The sequence below is a fragment of the Neopsephotus bourkii genome, unplaced genomic scaffold, assembly GCF_033783945.1.
Source record: "Neopsephotus bourkii isolate Nb327-2 ecotype Australia unplaced genomic scaffold, CSIRO-AGI_Nbou_v1 NB_962, whole genome shotgun sequence".
In the NCBI taxonomy this organism is placed as follows: domain Eukaryota; kingdom Metazoa; phylum Chordata; class Aves; order Psittaciformes; family Psittacidae; genus Neopsephotus; species Neopsephotus bourkii.
In genome coordinates, this window is record NW_026901456.1 from 895,382 (window position 1) to 912,402 (window position 17,021).

Genomic DNA, 17,021 nt, shown 5'->3' on the forward strand with positions numbered 1-17,021 from the left:
GGCCAACCATATTCCTGGCTGCATGAAAAGAAGCATGACCAGCACACTCGAGTGGGGTGGATCCTGTCTAGCCTAAAATGCCTGCACATTGCAGATAGCCCAGCTGTGGCCCTGGGGCACTAACAGCCTGCGAAGGAGCAGCATGTTGAACAGGGCGCAGGCACAGCAGCATGGCAGGTGAGGCACAGTGCTCAGCATGCAGCCTCCAGGCAGCCCTCGGGGGGCACCCTGGGCTACCAGTTCCATGCTAGCTGGGTGTTCCTGTGGCACAGTGACAAGCCGCTGTGGCAGCCATGTGCCAGAGACACCAGCCCAAGGGCCTCCGTGGCTGCTGCCCTGCGGCAACCAGCACGACAAGCAGCAGGTCCAGCCCCCTCCTCCCCAGGGGCCAGCCAGCTCCTTCACATAACAAGGTAACCATAAGAATAATGTTTTATAAAGCAGGCTGGGGAACGAGGCTGTTCAAAGGAGAGCAAACTCACCTGATTCGGTGTTTGTTTGTTCTAGGTTGTGGGCTGTTCTGCTCATTTGTTTCCAAGGGGTTCTAGACATCAGTTACGTTGCTGGAGCTCAGCCCTCTCCTGACAGCCTGGCAGGGACCACTGCTGGCCATAGCTCTGGTTTGCTCCCATCTCTGGCAGGGACTGGAGGGGTGCAGAGCTCTCTCCACAACCCCTTTTCAGAGGAGCAGCACATGGGGTAAACAGGATTTTGCCTCAACCTAATTAAATGGAAAAAGGTCCCACACTTGAGATGCTCCCCAGAGCGATAGCTTAGGCACCCTTAGATGGACTGAGAGTGGTGATCAGGAACTCAAAATAGCCCTAATTACCACGTCCTGTTTTGGATCAGCAGCACAGCCACAGCTATTTCAAGGATCTGCTTCCTGCAGGTGCTGGTTGGGCCCTGCTGAGTGGTGTCTGCCCTGGGCCAGGTAGTTTTCTCTCTCTTCTATTTTTGTTATTTACTTATTAGTAGCATTTAAACAGAGTGAAGTTTTCCTTTCGATCCAGGTGATATCCTCCCTGAAACCGGGGTGGATGCTTTATCCATTGAGCTACCTTAAAGAAACAGGGTTACAAACACAGGAAGCTCCCACTGGGGAGACCAGTTCTGTAATTCAGTGTCCAAATGCTGCTTTAACTAAGAATCCCATTAAAGCCATAATATTTTATTACTTCTATATAGATCACAGTGCTTACATTTGGAACATTTAAAGATTTTTCTGGGTAGTCAGCTGAATAAATTTCACAGGAATGTAGGAAGTTGCAGGGAAGATTTGGAGTTCGCTGCTCCTAGGAAGAAGGTGGAAGAGAGAATCACTGGGAAGCAGTGAGAGAGAGGACCCGTCCCGGCCTGACCAAATTGAGACCGTCACTTTCAAGTGGTGGAAAAATCGCAGAGGAATGCAGCCTGGATGCTGCACACAGCATTCTTTGTAACCTCATATGTCATTAGGGTGTTTTCAGTCTTGCTGCCTGGAGACATTTTAACAGCGGCTTACCCACCACCCGCAAAATCCATTAGTTCAGACAATAAAAATGAGGCCTTTGATCAGACAGTGATGGACCTAAAATTGCCCTGGTAAGTGCAGATACAGTGAGGATGGAGATTTCAGAGCTATGCGAGGATTGTGGCAGACCTAATGGAAAACAGCCACCGTGAGCTGTTCTCTGCAAGGGTAACACCAGGCCTCACTCTGCTTCTACTAGACTACCCCATAGCTGGAGAATCAAGTTTAGCAACGGCCAGGTACTGAATGCAGAGCACTGCACGTACTTTAGGGCTAGGGTGTTTTTTGGTGTGGCTCCTCTAGTAGGTGACTATTAACATCTGAAGCTTCACCTTGGCCCTGGTACTCATGGATCTGAGTGGGCCCGTGCAAACCAATCAAGAGTGGAACCACCAGCATCTTCAAAAGCGATCAGGGGTGTGAGTGGCTGAGGAGGGTGGGGGTGGTCCACATCCCTACCGGATACCACTCTCCCTTTCCAGTCACCCTCACCAGGGTCACCCTCACCAGCTCTGCTGACGGACCCGCAGTGTTAGCACTCCCTAATCCCATTCTGCCGAAACTTCTCCCATTAAATGCATCGACTGAACAGCCAGAGCTGCTTTCATATTATTTGTTCCCCACCCAGAGTAATTTCCTTGGGGCTGGAGAGGGGAGCTTTGTTTCCAGCCCATAGCTGCACACAACCGCCCTTCTTGGTTTATTGCTGAAGTGGGCGATACCCAATCAATCCCACACTTGGAAGTGAGGTGCTTAGTGACTGTCCTCTGTCAGCTTCTCTACCTTATGAACCTGTCAAACTGTTTTTATTCACTTCCAATACAATCTTCCCACAATAAGGAGCTTGCATGGCTAGAGGAGGCTGATGCTATTACCTGGGAGCTCTAGTAACTGCTAGGCAGCTTTCGGGGATGCAGCAGCCATGGGAGTGTTCCTCTTCAAGTGTCAGGAACTTTGCTCCCCCACTGTGCTTTATGTGCATGTCACAGTGCGCATTTATTGCCTTTCTGTCAGGAACATGCCTTTGCAGAGGGAATCATAACAGTGGATTACTTAATCAGTGCAGAAAACTGAGTGATTAATTAACAGGTCATCCATGAGTAGCAAGAGCAGCACCGGCTCACTGGACAAATAACCCCGCACCAGGAAGCTTGAAGTCTGGGAATTTTTGTCCAAAGCAGTAGCATTTTCTATAGCTGGGATTGCATGGGATTATGGTATTATCAACAGGATTTGCTCTAAAGGCCAGTGGCCCTCTGTATCTTATGGATTACAGCTCTCCTAGAAAGAATTTTCATAAAGCTCCTTTGATGAGACCATACTAAATTGAATTATGGCCTGTCTTCCGCTCAAAGTGGGATTTTAATATGGTACTGGACGTGCACACAGAGAAGAGTCTTATGTATTCCTTTCTAGGGGTATGCATGACCTGTACAAGACCTACACAGACAGACATGGGCCTAACCCTAAATATTTGTAAATTAAAACCCAATAATTTGGTTGTTCTGGATCAGTTTGGGACCTCTGCTCACCATCACTCATTATTCCAGCCCAAACAGCCCAGCTTTAAAACCAGAGATGGTAAATTCTCTGGGGACACTGGTACTCCAGGGCTCTATCCCTTGCACTGACTTCCCCTTGATGCAGCAGGGATAGGAGAGCAGACGGAATAAACACCCGACTGGTGACAGGCAATGGGAAGCTCTGCAGTTTTTCCTGCTACTGGTTCAGAGTATCAAGTGCCTCCTTATCATCCTGCCTCCTCGCAGGTGGCTTGTGAAGCTACCTGCCCTGGCTGTCTCCTCGCTCAATGACCATTCCTCCTGCTCAGCCGGCCAGCACAACTATGTCGAGGTCAGCAGAGTTTTGTGGGAGGACATGGATGGGGAATGTAGAGTCAATGCAGCAGGGCTGCAAACTGCAGTTTTCTCTTAGCTTAGCTAAGACTCAGCTGCTCACCTGAGCTGTGCAGCCCCACAGCTGCCACGCTTCATCTTCTTGTGGAGAAAAAAGCTGCAGGCAATGCTGGAGATGAGGCTGCCAGGGCCTGCTGACAAACTGAGTTAACAAGAGCCTTTCCCTGGATAGATACTGCTATCTTTATTCTACTCCTAACTCTTTTCTCAGTCCTGCTTTATCTAACAACTCATTTGCTGCAGAGAAACAATAATTAGCTTGGCTTTCTCATGCAACACGCATCTCCAGTTTCGCTTCATGACCCAGCCTGTAGCTGTTAGCTGACCTCCACGCTCAACCTGAGGGGTAGAGGCCACCTTGAAGATCGATAGGTCTACTCACCCACCACAGTCTCACCTCTCAGCAGACAGGCCCTGTAGCACAGGTTGCTGTGCTGTCCTTCTCCTAAAGGGACAAGCACTGAAGGAAGCTCCCCGCCATGCTTCCAACCAGCAATGAGCAGAAGGTGCCAGGCTGGGGTTTATGCCCCACAGCTCACCATCGGCTTTGCCCTCTTCCTGCAGCTTTAGACAAACTAATGGTAGTGCTGTTTTACCTTCCCTAGGCACCTGCAGTCAAGGCACAGTACCCATCTGGATGGTTGTGCAGCCTGGGAGTCTCTCCTCCATGTGTTCACCTATCAGGCACATTGCAGGACATTACCTTGCCAGAAAGACAAGAGCAGCAGAGCAGCAATGGGGTGGAACTTGCTGGCAAATTGCTGCTGGGGATGGATGGGGAGGCAGGTCAATCATTCACACCATGCTCCTGCACGAGCAAGGGTGGCTGGTCAGCACAGAAACACACCACCACAAACAGGGCTCCTCCAGGAATGTATTTATTTACATTAAAAGACTATTATACAAACTGAAAGAGAGGAAAAGGAAAAAAAAAAGAGAGACAACACCTTAGTGGGGCAGGAGTGCTGAAGTCAGCGCCCCTCACTCCCCACCCCATCTTGCTGCCACCTTCCTTCTGCTCTGGTCTGACTGTGAGTGCTGCAATCCTTGTAGGAAAACCCCTTCCCAACCCTCTCAATGTGAACATCCATGTTTTCTGTTTAAGTGGCTTTCAGAATCATTTTCTGCCTCCAAATAAAACTCTTGCCCAAACTTTTTTTCTTAATTTATTTATGTAACACAGTGTAGAAAGCTATCAATTCATAAGCAATGGTTCTGTACAATCATCCTGCAGAGGATCCCTGTTAATTTTCAACCAGCAGGCACTTTCACCCCCCCCCGAAGTGCTCACAATTAACAGGGATTCTTTTTAGTATTTTTTGTTAAGATCAAAAAGATACATGGAAAAGAAAATAAAGTTTACCTTTCAATGCCTAAAGTGTGCACATAAAACAGGCACAAAGAAACGAATGTGTATTCCCATGATTCCTACATCACTAATACAGCAGAGGCAACAATCTGTACAATAAAATGCAGCTGCAGAGGAAAGGAATTTCAATAACTCATCTGGAATACTTTTTAAAAAATGTTGGTTTACTTTAAAATGCATAGTGATCAGAAAAAAATGCTCAGCAAAGAGAAGCAGCTAAACCCCCACAGACACAGAAAGCATCCCCCATCAATTCTTAAAGCATATTTCAATTAGGACTTAATTTTGTCACAAATCACAAGAATAATATACAACTGGCTAAGGAGCTACATGATAAATAATTGGGAAAGAGAATCTATCCATGCACTAGTTAAATACAGCTAACCTCTTTACAGTACACAAAAAACATTCATTAATAATGTAGTGTAAAGACTGAAATGTAAAGAGAAAGAGAGAGAAAATACATTACTGATTTTATTAATTCAAGTTCAGGCATCTACTTGTGTTACAGCACAGCTGTCAAAAGGCGAGAATGAGTAAATAATAAAACAGAGTGTTTTTCTTTCTTTCCACATTATTCTATAACTGAACACCGATGGGCAGTGAAGCAATCATTCTGCTGTCCAACTCATGAGGCTCCTGTGGTGTCCTAGTTCTGCATCTGTTCAAAGAACTTGTAGGTGGGATTTTCATAGCCATTTTGCTGCATCTTGGAAAGGTGGCGCTCCTCTGGTGTCACTGCAGCATCCACCTGCCGTGAGGAGAAACCACCACCGTCAGATTCTTGCTTCATTCACAGCATACCCCACATTTCCCCACTTCATACCCTCCCCTGTACATTTAGGCAGAAAGCATTATATGAAACACAAGACAGTTTGTTTGACAGGTTCTTCCCTGCCCAAAAGTAAGTTAGGTCCTGAGCCAGCTCAGCCCAAATATCACAAGAAAGTCTAAATAAAAGTCTAAAATAAAGGTGGCTGGCAAATGATAGGGATACTTCTCCACTAAACCGAGTATTAAACCTAAAATCTGGAGGCCCTTGCTTTGTCTGAAGAGACAACTGTCTCTGAAAGCTCTTCTCTCCGAGTTACACAGGACTGTGAGCAGCATCATGACAAAATCAATAGAAGGCCCTGCACCCAGCAACAAATGAGAAACCAGCTAAAAGCTTTGAGGAGCAAGAGGCGTCCTTTCCAGCTTGGACAGTCATGGTTCACTTTTTGGACACAGTAACATGCAGGAGAAGATAAGGCAAAAGGAACAATTCTGCAGGACTTCAAAACCAGCTGACCAACTCATCATTGTCAGCTTTGGTTCCTGTTGTCTGGCTCAGGAAGCATGCAACTCCACCGACAAAAAAGGAGGTATGTTTTGCATCTCCCTACTAGTCTCTCATTATTAGGTTTCTCTCCCCCCCCCCCCCCCGATATATATCAGTATCTAGACTTAGAACCAACTGCACCTCAAAAGAAAAGAAAAAGCTTGCTTCTTAGCTGAAGGAAGTGGCTTGAAGCTGCCTTCTGTCTGTGTTGTGCTCTCAGATTTGTAGCAGGTGCTGTGATCTCAAGACCAAAAATAAAATTAATTGGGAAAAATGAGGGTCACAAGGAAATGCTGAAAGTAGCCAGGCACAAGGTGAGCAAAAGTTCCTACTGCACTCATGGAAACAGAAATCCTCTGGCTCCAAGGCTGAGCTTGGTTCAGTTCAGTGACAAAAAGCTTGATGTGTCTGCACTGGTTTAAGTGTTTCTACTTAACAAAAATTGACCTTTCTTGATTACTTGGAATGCAGGCATAAAGACAGCTCAGTCAAGACTTCTCCACTGAATACCTGCGGCAGCCCCGCAAATTATTTTCTTCCTTCACTGAACATTACAGTAATACAAAACTCCATCAAATTAGAGAGGGCAAGAACTGTCTCTAAATGTTAATGAGGTATTTTACCTCTGCCTTACAAGCTCAATAGCTGTTGTGTATTCAAAATCTACCATACCCTGCCCTGGCTATCTTGCTAACCACCTACGAAAGCAGAGCTAAGCAACCCTGCTTGTCAGCTATTTCACTTGCTATCTGGTATCTCCAGTGTTTGACAGCTCTTAAGAGAGAAGATAAAAAGCCAATTTTACCTTGTTAAAATTTAACATCAGGGAAGTGCCTAAAACTCTAGGTATGCACATTTTAGTGACCTTTAGGAAAAACATCCATTTATGTTTAGCATGAAAATAGCCTTTTAGGTAATGTAAAGTGTATTATCTCAAGAAGCCTTACACAGCAGTCTCACTCCAATCTTTAAATCAAAAAGCAAAAGAGAAGTACCTATGTCTGATACTCATTTAAAATCTACTATATTGGAAAGAGCTTAGTGAGGACAGACCTATGACCTTCGGTAAGTTGTTTCCTGATTCCCTGGAGAAAGATTAAGGTTATGTCCTTCCATGACTGAGACAAACACAGGCTGTTCAGCTTACTGAGGCTGGTTATACCACAGTAGCACTGTTCCCACAGTACCATCAGAAAATGGCTCCTGTCAGAGCCATCTTCTCTCCTGATGGTCTTTTGTCTGATTCTGAAGAGAAGAAATAGCTCTGTGTGGCACATGTATTGGACTGCTCAGATGAAATGCTAACCCCAAATCTGATCCATTTTCATATCTGTGTCCCTGCCAGATCTCCTTGTCCATGTTTCAACACTCAGACTGCATTTTCAGTCAACATTGTTTCTTCCATCAAGTCTCTTTTTCTTACACAATAATTACACATTTCTGTGAAATGCCCAACTTTAAGGGCCACATACTGCTTTTGCTTGCAAGCTGCTGTGAAACTCTGTAGCTAGGAGTCCTGAGCTTTCCAGCGAGCCCCTGACTCTTGCTGGCAGGGAGCAGGATGCCAGGCAGAAAGGATCACTGACCTAGGCTAACAGTGTGCTGTCTGTGTTTCTGATCCCGCAATGTAACTTGACCTTTTTTGTCGTTAAAATATTCCCATTGAAAGATGTCTTTCCCCCTCCCTCCCCCTTTTTTTTTTCCAAGTTGCATTTGTGTGGAGTAATTCTCTTATGCAACAAGATGCAAATCCATCTATTTTTTCACCTTCTGTGACATGCTCCTAGGCAGTGAGATCCTGTTTATAGACAAGGCGCTCTTTAAGCTGCTCTTTACAGATTTCCCTTTTTTAGACATTGGGAGGGGGGCAGGAGGGAACCTGTTTTTCTTCCGCTGCTCCCTCCCTCTCCAAAAGTAACAAAAGACACTTTCCTGAAGGATGTAAGCTCTTCCAAGCCAGCCCACGTGAATGGTGAGTGCTCAGCTTGGCTGTCAACAATCATTGCGATCCATCAAGGACAAGAGAACTCCAGGGCATTTCACAGCTGATCTCCTCTTCAACCTCTACACCCAAATCCCCAAGACATTCCTGTACAACAAGGTGCTCGGCAGCCAGCATACAGCTGTGCACTTGCATTTTAAAGACTTGTCCATGTCTGCCTCTGAAGCCTCACCTATGCCCAGCAGAGAAAGCAGTGGTGGGGCAGGGTGAGAAACAGTGAGAAATGCTATTGCTGTTTGGCAGAGCACTTGTTTTCAATGTGTGTCATCAGTGTAACAGCAGTAGGTCCTAACAAAAGGACTAATCCCTGCCCTGAGGATCATGCAAATTTAACAGCGTTAACAACTTCCGTTGTGACAATGTTGCCATATGCCATCTGCTGCTGCTGGAGTTGTCACTAACATGGCTGCAAACGGAAGAACAAAGCAAGGAAAACAGCAAACGTCGGTGTAGCCTTTTCCAGCACTTACAGAAAATAAGAATACAAAGCAAGTGCACAGGAAAAGCCACCCTTCCTTTCTTTCTTGAAGGGGCTGCTGCAGCATCAATTCAGTCCCGGTTCTTGTGCACAACACCATGCTACTGAAGCAGCTACTGCTTCTCCAAATCAAGAATCAAGACCTTCACTATTCACAAATAATCCCACTGACAGATTCTCTTCCAGCATGAAATTAAAGCACAGTATGAAGCTCTGGGGTTGAAGAAGCAGGAAACTGTGTATTGACACATGCCTGGGAGCATCTTCCTTTCTGGGAGGCTCTCCCACTAGGATGGGATGCAGAGGAAGGGTATGCCAGAACCTGTGCTGTACTTCATATTTAAGCTCCAAACAACACAGTATTGAACTCTGTACCCAGTTTAGCTTAAGCCTCCCACTCAGCACTTCTTATTCAAGGACTAGAAGATGTGATAAGCACACAGCATAACCTGCTTGTGGGAAAGAAACGGGCTAAGACAACAACATAAATAAAAGAGAATCAAAGGCAGAAGAGACTGAAGAATTGAGAAACTAGAGAAGCTTGGAAGAAAATCAGGGAGGAGAAAGAGAGTGTGAAAAAATATGGGGAAGGACAGTAAAATTAGGCTGATTTCTTAATGCCCTTGCACAATATTCCATATTAAAGAGTTTCACTTTGATAAAAACAGTTTGTAGTGAAAGTCCAATAACCTCTGAAATGCGGCATTTATAGATGAAAGGGATTTACTGAGGCTCCTACTTGCAGTCAATTTTTTTCTTTAAATTTCCCCTTTAGCCTTCAAAATGACTAGTGCTGGTACTTCCTCTCCTTCCTGCAGCTGTCTGCTGCAGGGTAATCCATCTAGCTGCCAACCTACATGCACTATCGCTCATCCTCAGTGTCGCCTTTTCTACTCCCCTTTACCCATTTGGACTCTGCCAAACTCTTCCTCATGTTCCTTACAACCTCTGTCCTAGGTATTGCTCTGCCAAACAACATGCCCTGAACCAGATTACCTCCTTGTCAGTAAATCCCTAAAGCCCTTTATCATTTTAAGAAGCTTTTGGCACCCATTATGGAGGTGACAGAACTTGAACACAGCATGTAAGAGGTGTGGGTACTCTGGTGCTGCTGAGAAGCAGTCTTGAGACTTCTCTTTTCTACAACATGATGCCTCTTGAGAAAACAGCTCAGATGGGTATATAACCTCTGTTGAGACCGTTTGCCCATCTATCCCCTTCTGCTCCATCAGCCTATGGATCTTTCACAAAGAAAACCTTAACACTGAGTCAGGGAGATGGCAATGCTGCAGAAAAATTCACATGCTGCCTCTACACACATGGGGCATATCAATAAAACAGGCAGGAGATGCTGGCAGCCCTCAGAGATTCACTGCACACAATGGTAAATGGATGTTGCCTAATATACACCTGCAGATCAGACTCTTGAGAGATGGGCTTTGGAGAGTACTACAGCGATTTTAATGTCATCCCTGCTACTGCTGTGAGCCCTCCCATTGTCACCTCTCCCTACGTACTCCTGCTGGAGGTGCTGCCTCCATAACAAATGAGCTTCAAAGCGAATATTCTCACAGAGGACAAGCTCAGACAGTCAGCCACTGTCCAGAGCACAGGAGAGGTGAGAATCTCTCTTTTGCCACCTGCTTTCATGAAGGAAGTAAACTCCTGCAGACAGCTCCTATGTGCACACATAACAGGCAACGCTTAGTTCCTCAGTCAGTTACTTACTTAGCTGTGGAAGTCTTTTCCCTGAGGAAGCTGAAACGCTTTTGAAACGTTTTTACTCTCAGATGTGGGAGAAAATCATCACGACGCTTTTTCAAAACAGGACAAGTCTATTCCTCCTCAGAGCTTCAGAAAAGGCTAACAGGATTTTTAATAACATCTATTGTTACAGAAATCATAGTGAAATGAGAAGTAGTACTACGGAATTGGCTTTTTGGAAGACAAGCATACAGGTGGAACAGGACCTCTTTTGTAATCTTGCATCCATTACCAGAGAGTTAAATTCTCACAGTAATGTCTAACATGCAACGAATAGGTCGCAAGATTTGTTACCACACACTCAGCCAACCTAGATCACACGTAGTTATTTTTACATCAAGTGATTTTGCTCTTTCATGCTTTTTGTGCATGGCACATTAAAGGTGTGCTGCTGCTAAATAGATTAATCCTCTCTGGAATGGAACAGCTTAATTTTGAAAACATTTTATGATTAAACATCAATTGTATATGGAACTTTGGATGGATTCCCTCCCTCCCAAATAACTGCTACAAAATTTTCACCAACCTAGGAAAATACAGATGTTTTGCCTTTCTTTCAGGTGGGAAGCTCAGACAGTGAGGTTATGCAGTCTGCCAAAAAGACCACAGAGCAAGTCTGGCAGAATGAGGAATCCTGCATACCAATGCCAGACACAATACAGCAAATCTACAAGGCAAAAGCATCTACAGTGTGGTACTATAAATCAATTAGTATCTTCTTGCATCCACATGTTATGGTTTTATGGTTTTATCTGTAAATTGTTTTTTATTCTCTAAGTGATAATGTCATTTTGATAGGAATTACTTGTTCAGCTTGTGCATGTTATTTCTAGTCCAACATTTCCAAATTCATTGTCACTGAAGAAAGTCATTATCTTTGCCATGCTGTTCTATCAGGTGAAGCTCACCTGAAGTTTTAAGGTGTTACTGCAGTAATGGTATGTCTACATTAAATGTCTGATTAATAGCAAGCCTCCTGGCCTATTCTGTTGTCTCTTAATTCAGCCAAAGAAGGGTCTGATGTGCAACTGTTGACAGCAGCTATCAACTTTGTGGTTTACAACTAAAACCTGTTACAATTTTCTACAAAATGAGCTGGAAGCTTTCATATGGAAAGTTAAAGCTGAAATTCTTGTCTGCTATTTCCTGTCTCTTGGTCCAATATTCTGCTATCCACTCAAATCTCACCCCAAACAGTTGGTGCTCTTCTGACCATGTCTCTTTGGAAGCTTTCAAACCACAGGGGCAACCACAGCATGGATGCAGGGATGCACAAGCACTGTGCAAAGGCTTACTCAGTATTTTTAAGAAATATTTTTAAGACCCTTTATTGCCCCAGACAACGGAATACATGCATCAGGAAGCATGTATGTCTCTAGCAAGACCTAGGTTCATTTGACTCAAGGTGAAATCAACAAGACCTTGAAGGAAAAACATGCATCTCTAGTCCTTGCTAGCACAAATACTATCCACAAACCAGACACTCACACAGTAAACTATGCATCAATATGCAAGAGGGAAAAAAAGTTATATGAACCCCCTTCCAGTTCTCATAATTAAATTTTTCTACTTACAGAGATCTTGTCTTAAATCCAAGCAACAGATGAAGCATTTTAAGTTGCTGCAAACTGACCAAAAATTTACTTGGTAGTTTGGGAAGACACAAGGGTTTTCACTCTGAAAACCTCATATAAGAGTGTATGTATTATTTGTTTCTCAAATCTATGAGTTTCAAATTAGCCATAAATCAAAAGCTGTTAGTGGCAAAAGGAAATTTTGTTTATAGAACAAAAAGTAATAAAGTATCCGTATAGGGAAAATCCTTGTCATGTACAGCACAATCCACAGAACAGCTGCCTCAAATGTTTATTTGCAAGCTAAATAAAGAATTATCTGCATGTGAACTCCCAACAACAGTAAGCCAGGATTTTTCCTCTTGTGCAGTATCTGTTCATTGCCTACTTACATTTCCTATAAAATGAACCTTCACATTACGTGGTAATTGGTCTGGGGTAATCCCAGAAGAGATATTTGTGGTTTTACACCCAACTTAATATGGTTCATATTGTGCCTGCATTTACTAAGTAAGGCAATTTGATTCCACTCTGCTAGATGCAACTACTCCAACTCTGAACACGAGGCTTGCCAAAACCATGGTTTCTTCATTTGTAAATGTATTTATAGAGAGAGCAGTGTGTTGACTGTTGTACATGTGACACCAGTTGTGTTTGGTAGTCTTTTCTTACCTCCACAACTCCATGATGAATAGATGTGTACTGCTTCTTCTTCAGCATCACCAAAGTAATGACAATGACTGTTGCTATGACAACACCTCCCACCATAAGTCCGATGATGGCACCTTTATTCGAACCCACATCTTCAGCAAAGAACACCTAAAAAGAAAAATAACGGAAGGTGTCTAATAAATAGCTCACTGAATATTTGGTTAACCTGTCCAGTAATATAAAGCTTGTTGAAGGATCAGTAATTAAACACTACTGCACATCATTTCAGTAATTAAAAACTGGATCGCTATACCACAATGCTCTCACAGCTGGAGAAGAGCAATTGCCTTTGGTGTAGCAGTGCAGTGGCTAAGGGGCAGGACTCATCTCCGTGTTTCTGCTTCACAGGTCTTAAGACAGCAGCTGCTTTTTTTCTTGGGTAAGACAGTCAATATAATTGCAACATGGCTGATGAGCACGTAGAGGAGTAACCACAAAGCATACAGATTTTTAACTTTTAGAATGCTAATCACTAAAGTGCTCACAAATCTACATCTACTTGGCTTGTTTGGACCATGATGTGTTTATTTTATCAAAGAGTAGTGAAGACCTGTAGGACAACAGTGGAACCTGCATGCGGTTGAGACTGGAAGATGATTCTTACACCAAAGAGACAGAGTCCAACCATGCTGATTTAAGTGATCATCAAGGGATGCTTCAAGATTTTGCAGGGTATAGGGAGATGGGTGATGACAATATTCACGTGAGACTTAGATGAGGTAACAGTTGTGTGAAAACACAGGTCGCCTGAATTACACATACTGAGGACAACAAGGACAGCAAGATGCTTTACCATGCATTCAGTAAGACTGGCTTTCAGCAACAGGAGCAGGTATGAAAAATGGTGCTTGTTTTCACTGTCCTGTTTTGCATTCAAGCAATATGCTAGATTACTTCACATCCATGCATATTTTACAAACCTCTTCTCCGCTTGTCAATAGCAGTCTTTTACTATTATTATTTTTAACCAAAATGGGCAAAAAGGATTACATTCACAGAATAAGATTATCTCACTCTGAAAGACTAAATACTTTGACAAGTATTTAACAAAAATGCAGAGGGAAGCAGGAAACCAGCTGAGAATTATAATCAGCTGTATAACATTTGCACTGTAAGAAACACAACCTTCCTCAGAGAGGTATTAAAGCATGCAGTATAAATATTTATATTGCTCCTAGTTGTAAGCAAAAATGTGTTTGAACAAGGTTAAGAATTCACTAGAACATGCACACAATGCACAGTGTTGGCATAAGCTGAAATGAAGTAATAATTTCTTCTGACAATTTTACCTGCCTGGGACTGAAATTCTGTTACTGTACTATTTAGGAGCATTGTTGAAATGTCCCAGCTAATATACATGTGCAACAGAGGAAGGTCTTAAGGACTTTGGCCCATGAATACCAACTTAATGTACAGTTAAAACATGAACGTCCATAAAGGAGAAAATCACCACCATTTCAACTCAATTCAGAAATTTGTGTGCAAAATACAATGTGCAGCTGAATTCAATGCTGTATCCTAAGGGGACCGTTTCAATAAATCCTACAGAGGAGGAAAACATAGATGAAAAAGTATTTTCTGATTAATGCTTTTGAATTAAAGCTAACGGAGAAGGGCATTGGCTAGGATATGGCATGTACTAGGCAAGCAGTACTGTGTACTGGTCTCCCTGCTCAGTTTCAACCGAAAAGACAACCTAGAGGACATCTTGCCAATATTTAAATAACAGCGGTACCTATGAGTAAGAAGTACGGCATAAAATGCTTTAAAAAGCTGGAAAGATCCTATTTTAAGCATAACACAGTTTACCCAAGTGCAGGGATTACAACTCATCCCCTATCAGCCACTATGGTTAAGGGTTGTTTCCAGCATCAGACTGCTCAGGATGGTATCAAACCTCTTAAACATTAAAGGTTACTGATGGGAAGTGCATATGACACCGGATCAATAACTACTGTGTGTGAAATACATTCCTACATGTGCCTTCCCTTCAGTAAACTGCACGGATTTACTCCATCAGGATGTTTAACCCATCTGAGCAAGCATGTCAGAATTTCCCAAATTAGTGCTAATGCATTTTGGATTAGCTCATCAAACTGGGAATTCTCAGTTCTCAGCATCAAAGAGATGGCAGAATATCTGTTCACGCAGTGATTGCCTAGTTCAAATGCAAATTTGAGTCCCACGTTAATTTTAATTTTCAGCACTACTTAGCTTTAAGAATATATTAAGAAAAAAAGCTTTCAAGTTTAATATCTGGATAATGAAAGTCACAGAACTGAAATCTCATAATGTAATATGCCTTTAAAAAAGAAGCCGGAAAGGTCTGTAGTCAACATTGCTGTATATGTTCTTCATTACTTATTAAGGGATTGAAAAAAGCTTTTAGGAAATGCTTGTTCTAACTTACATTACTTTTGGTTGCTACTTTTATGCTCATAAGAAACACAGTTCAAATGGGCAACATTTTGCTCCTACCTGCCCTTCACCTGTTAGTAATTTAATATACCTTAAGGAACAAAACACACAGATAAATCCAAGTATAATTAAGGCGAGTAGAGAATCTCCTCTTATCGCAAGCAGGCAATATTGTGAAAAGTTATGCTCCATGGAGTTCAGCCTCCTTCATGCACCGCCATCATCTGCTCTGACAGTAAAGGAACCTGTTCCTGCAACAGTGTCACTGTGTTTCTTGCTGCATCATGCTGTGGGGCTCCACAGCACTGCTGGTCTTTTTTAAACTTACCATTCTCCTCCCTCTGTATACCTTCTCTTTAGTTACAAGACCATGACGGGTGGAGGGTCTGACAAGCATTGTCCATATGACCACATACAGTCACATGGCAGTACAATGCAGGCACTATCAGAATTTCCTCTCACTTGATACTTAATGGCTTTCTGTCCTCTCTGCTGACACTATTCAAAGTTTACCCTCATTTAAACGAGAACCAGAAAAATGATCATCTGTTCACATGAAATCTTTCAGCATCCACATCACTCAGAGGAAACGTGGCCATAACTGAACCTTAGTTCAAGGCTGAATTGGCAACTCAAAATGGACACGTGGAAAGCACTGTTTGTTCACTCACCAGCTTTTGATGATGAACTTCATATCCTGAGTCATGTCGGAACTCCGCATCCATCTTCACTTCAGAGATCTCTTCTGTTTTAACATTGGTCAACCCAGAACCTGCATTGCACCACAATGATAATTCATTAAAGTCATTGACTCAATTACATTTTGCTCACCTCCACCATTACATGAGCAGACGGCAATCATTCATGTGGAGGAGGTGTGGTGCAGTGTGAGAGGGAACTGGGAGGAAAGTGAGGTACACTGGATGCTTCAGTCCCACTGAGGTGACACAGAATGAGCTGGTAAAATTTCTCCTCTGTTGAGCATTCCTCAATCCACTGCAGCTATGTTGGTACAAGCATCAAAGTCTTTCAGCATGAAACAATGCAAGAACTAAGCTGCAAGGGACCAATAAAAGTCTCCTGAATTGGCTCACAGGATGCAGACAGATCTGCTCTGACAGCCTCTTTAACAATGTCAAGAAAATCTGGTATTCAGGCTGGAATCTTCTTCCTCCCTAAACTCGGGCTGATGTAAGGAAAAAGAACACAGAGCCATGGTGTAAGGTGGGAACCCCAGATATGATATTTTCGTGCTTCCTGTGGGTCTGTACCTTTTACGCAAGCATGCACAAATAAGGGTTACTAAAATGTTCAAGTTTACACAGTTCTTACTTGTTTTTGTATTTTAGACTTCAGAATTAATATGATTCTAGTCTGACTTATGTCTGAGGCATGGTCACTGCCCTTGATTAGAAGCAAGTAAGCAAGGCTTGCAGCCATTTTAAATGTAGATAGTTTGCAGTCCATTCTCCCCTTATTGGTGTAAAGGGGAGATGCTACAGCTGTCTAACTGGAAATGAGACCAGGATTTTCTCCTAGAAAATAGCCTGAGGAGAAGGAATCAGCCTTAAAACAGCTAAGCAGTAGATCCTGTATGTGTGTCCTGAATGAATGTTTTGTCCTGAAAAGCTGGCTCTGGCTTATAAAGAACATATGGGTATTCATGTAGCTGCTTATTTTCCCGCTCAATACCAACTGATTGACATTTGTATTTCTTGGAGGTACAAACACTGCGGAAGCATGGTGTTTATGAGACATTATTTCCTCACCCTATCTAATACAATAAGAACAAACTGGTTCTAATTCTTCATCTATATTTATTTTAGCATTTTAGTACCCTGCCTCCTCTGCCAAGCCTTCCTTCTTAGTATTTTGGGCTGACCTTAGGCTCTGATGCAGAGGAAGAACCTCTTTTGAAAATTCTCAATATTATGACTGCTTTTGTGCTCCACTGT

The 17,021-nt window shown here is 43.1% G+C and overlaps 1 protein-coding gene across 5 annotated transcripts in view; it reads right to left on the reverse strand.

Moving 5' to 3' along the window:
- Positions 1-4,291: 4,291 nt before the first annotated feature.
- APP (amyloid beta precursor protein) overlaps positions 4,292-17,021 on the reverse strand; it is a 207,962-nt gene continuing 195,232 nt past the window's right edge. For all 5 annotated transcript variants that reach the window (XM_061358980.1, XM_061358982.1, XM_061358978.1 and 2 more), the window contains 3 exons: positions 15,738-15,838; positions 12,610-12,756; positions 4,292-5,549 (listed from right to left, as the gene is read on the reverse strand). In XM_061358980.1, the coding sequence (XP_061214964.1) occupies positions 5,448-5,549; positions 12,610-12,756; positions 15,738-15,838 (350 nt within the window). In that variant the 3' untranslated portion in view covers positions 4,292-5,447. The remainder of the gene's footprint in view (positions 5,550-12,609; positions 12,757-15,737; positions 15,839-17,021) is intronic.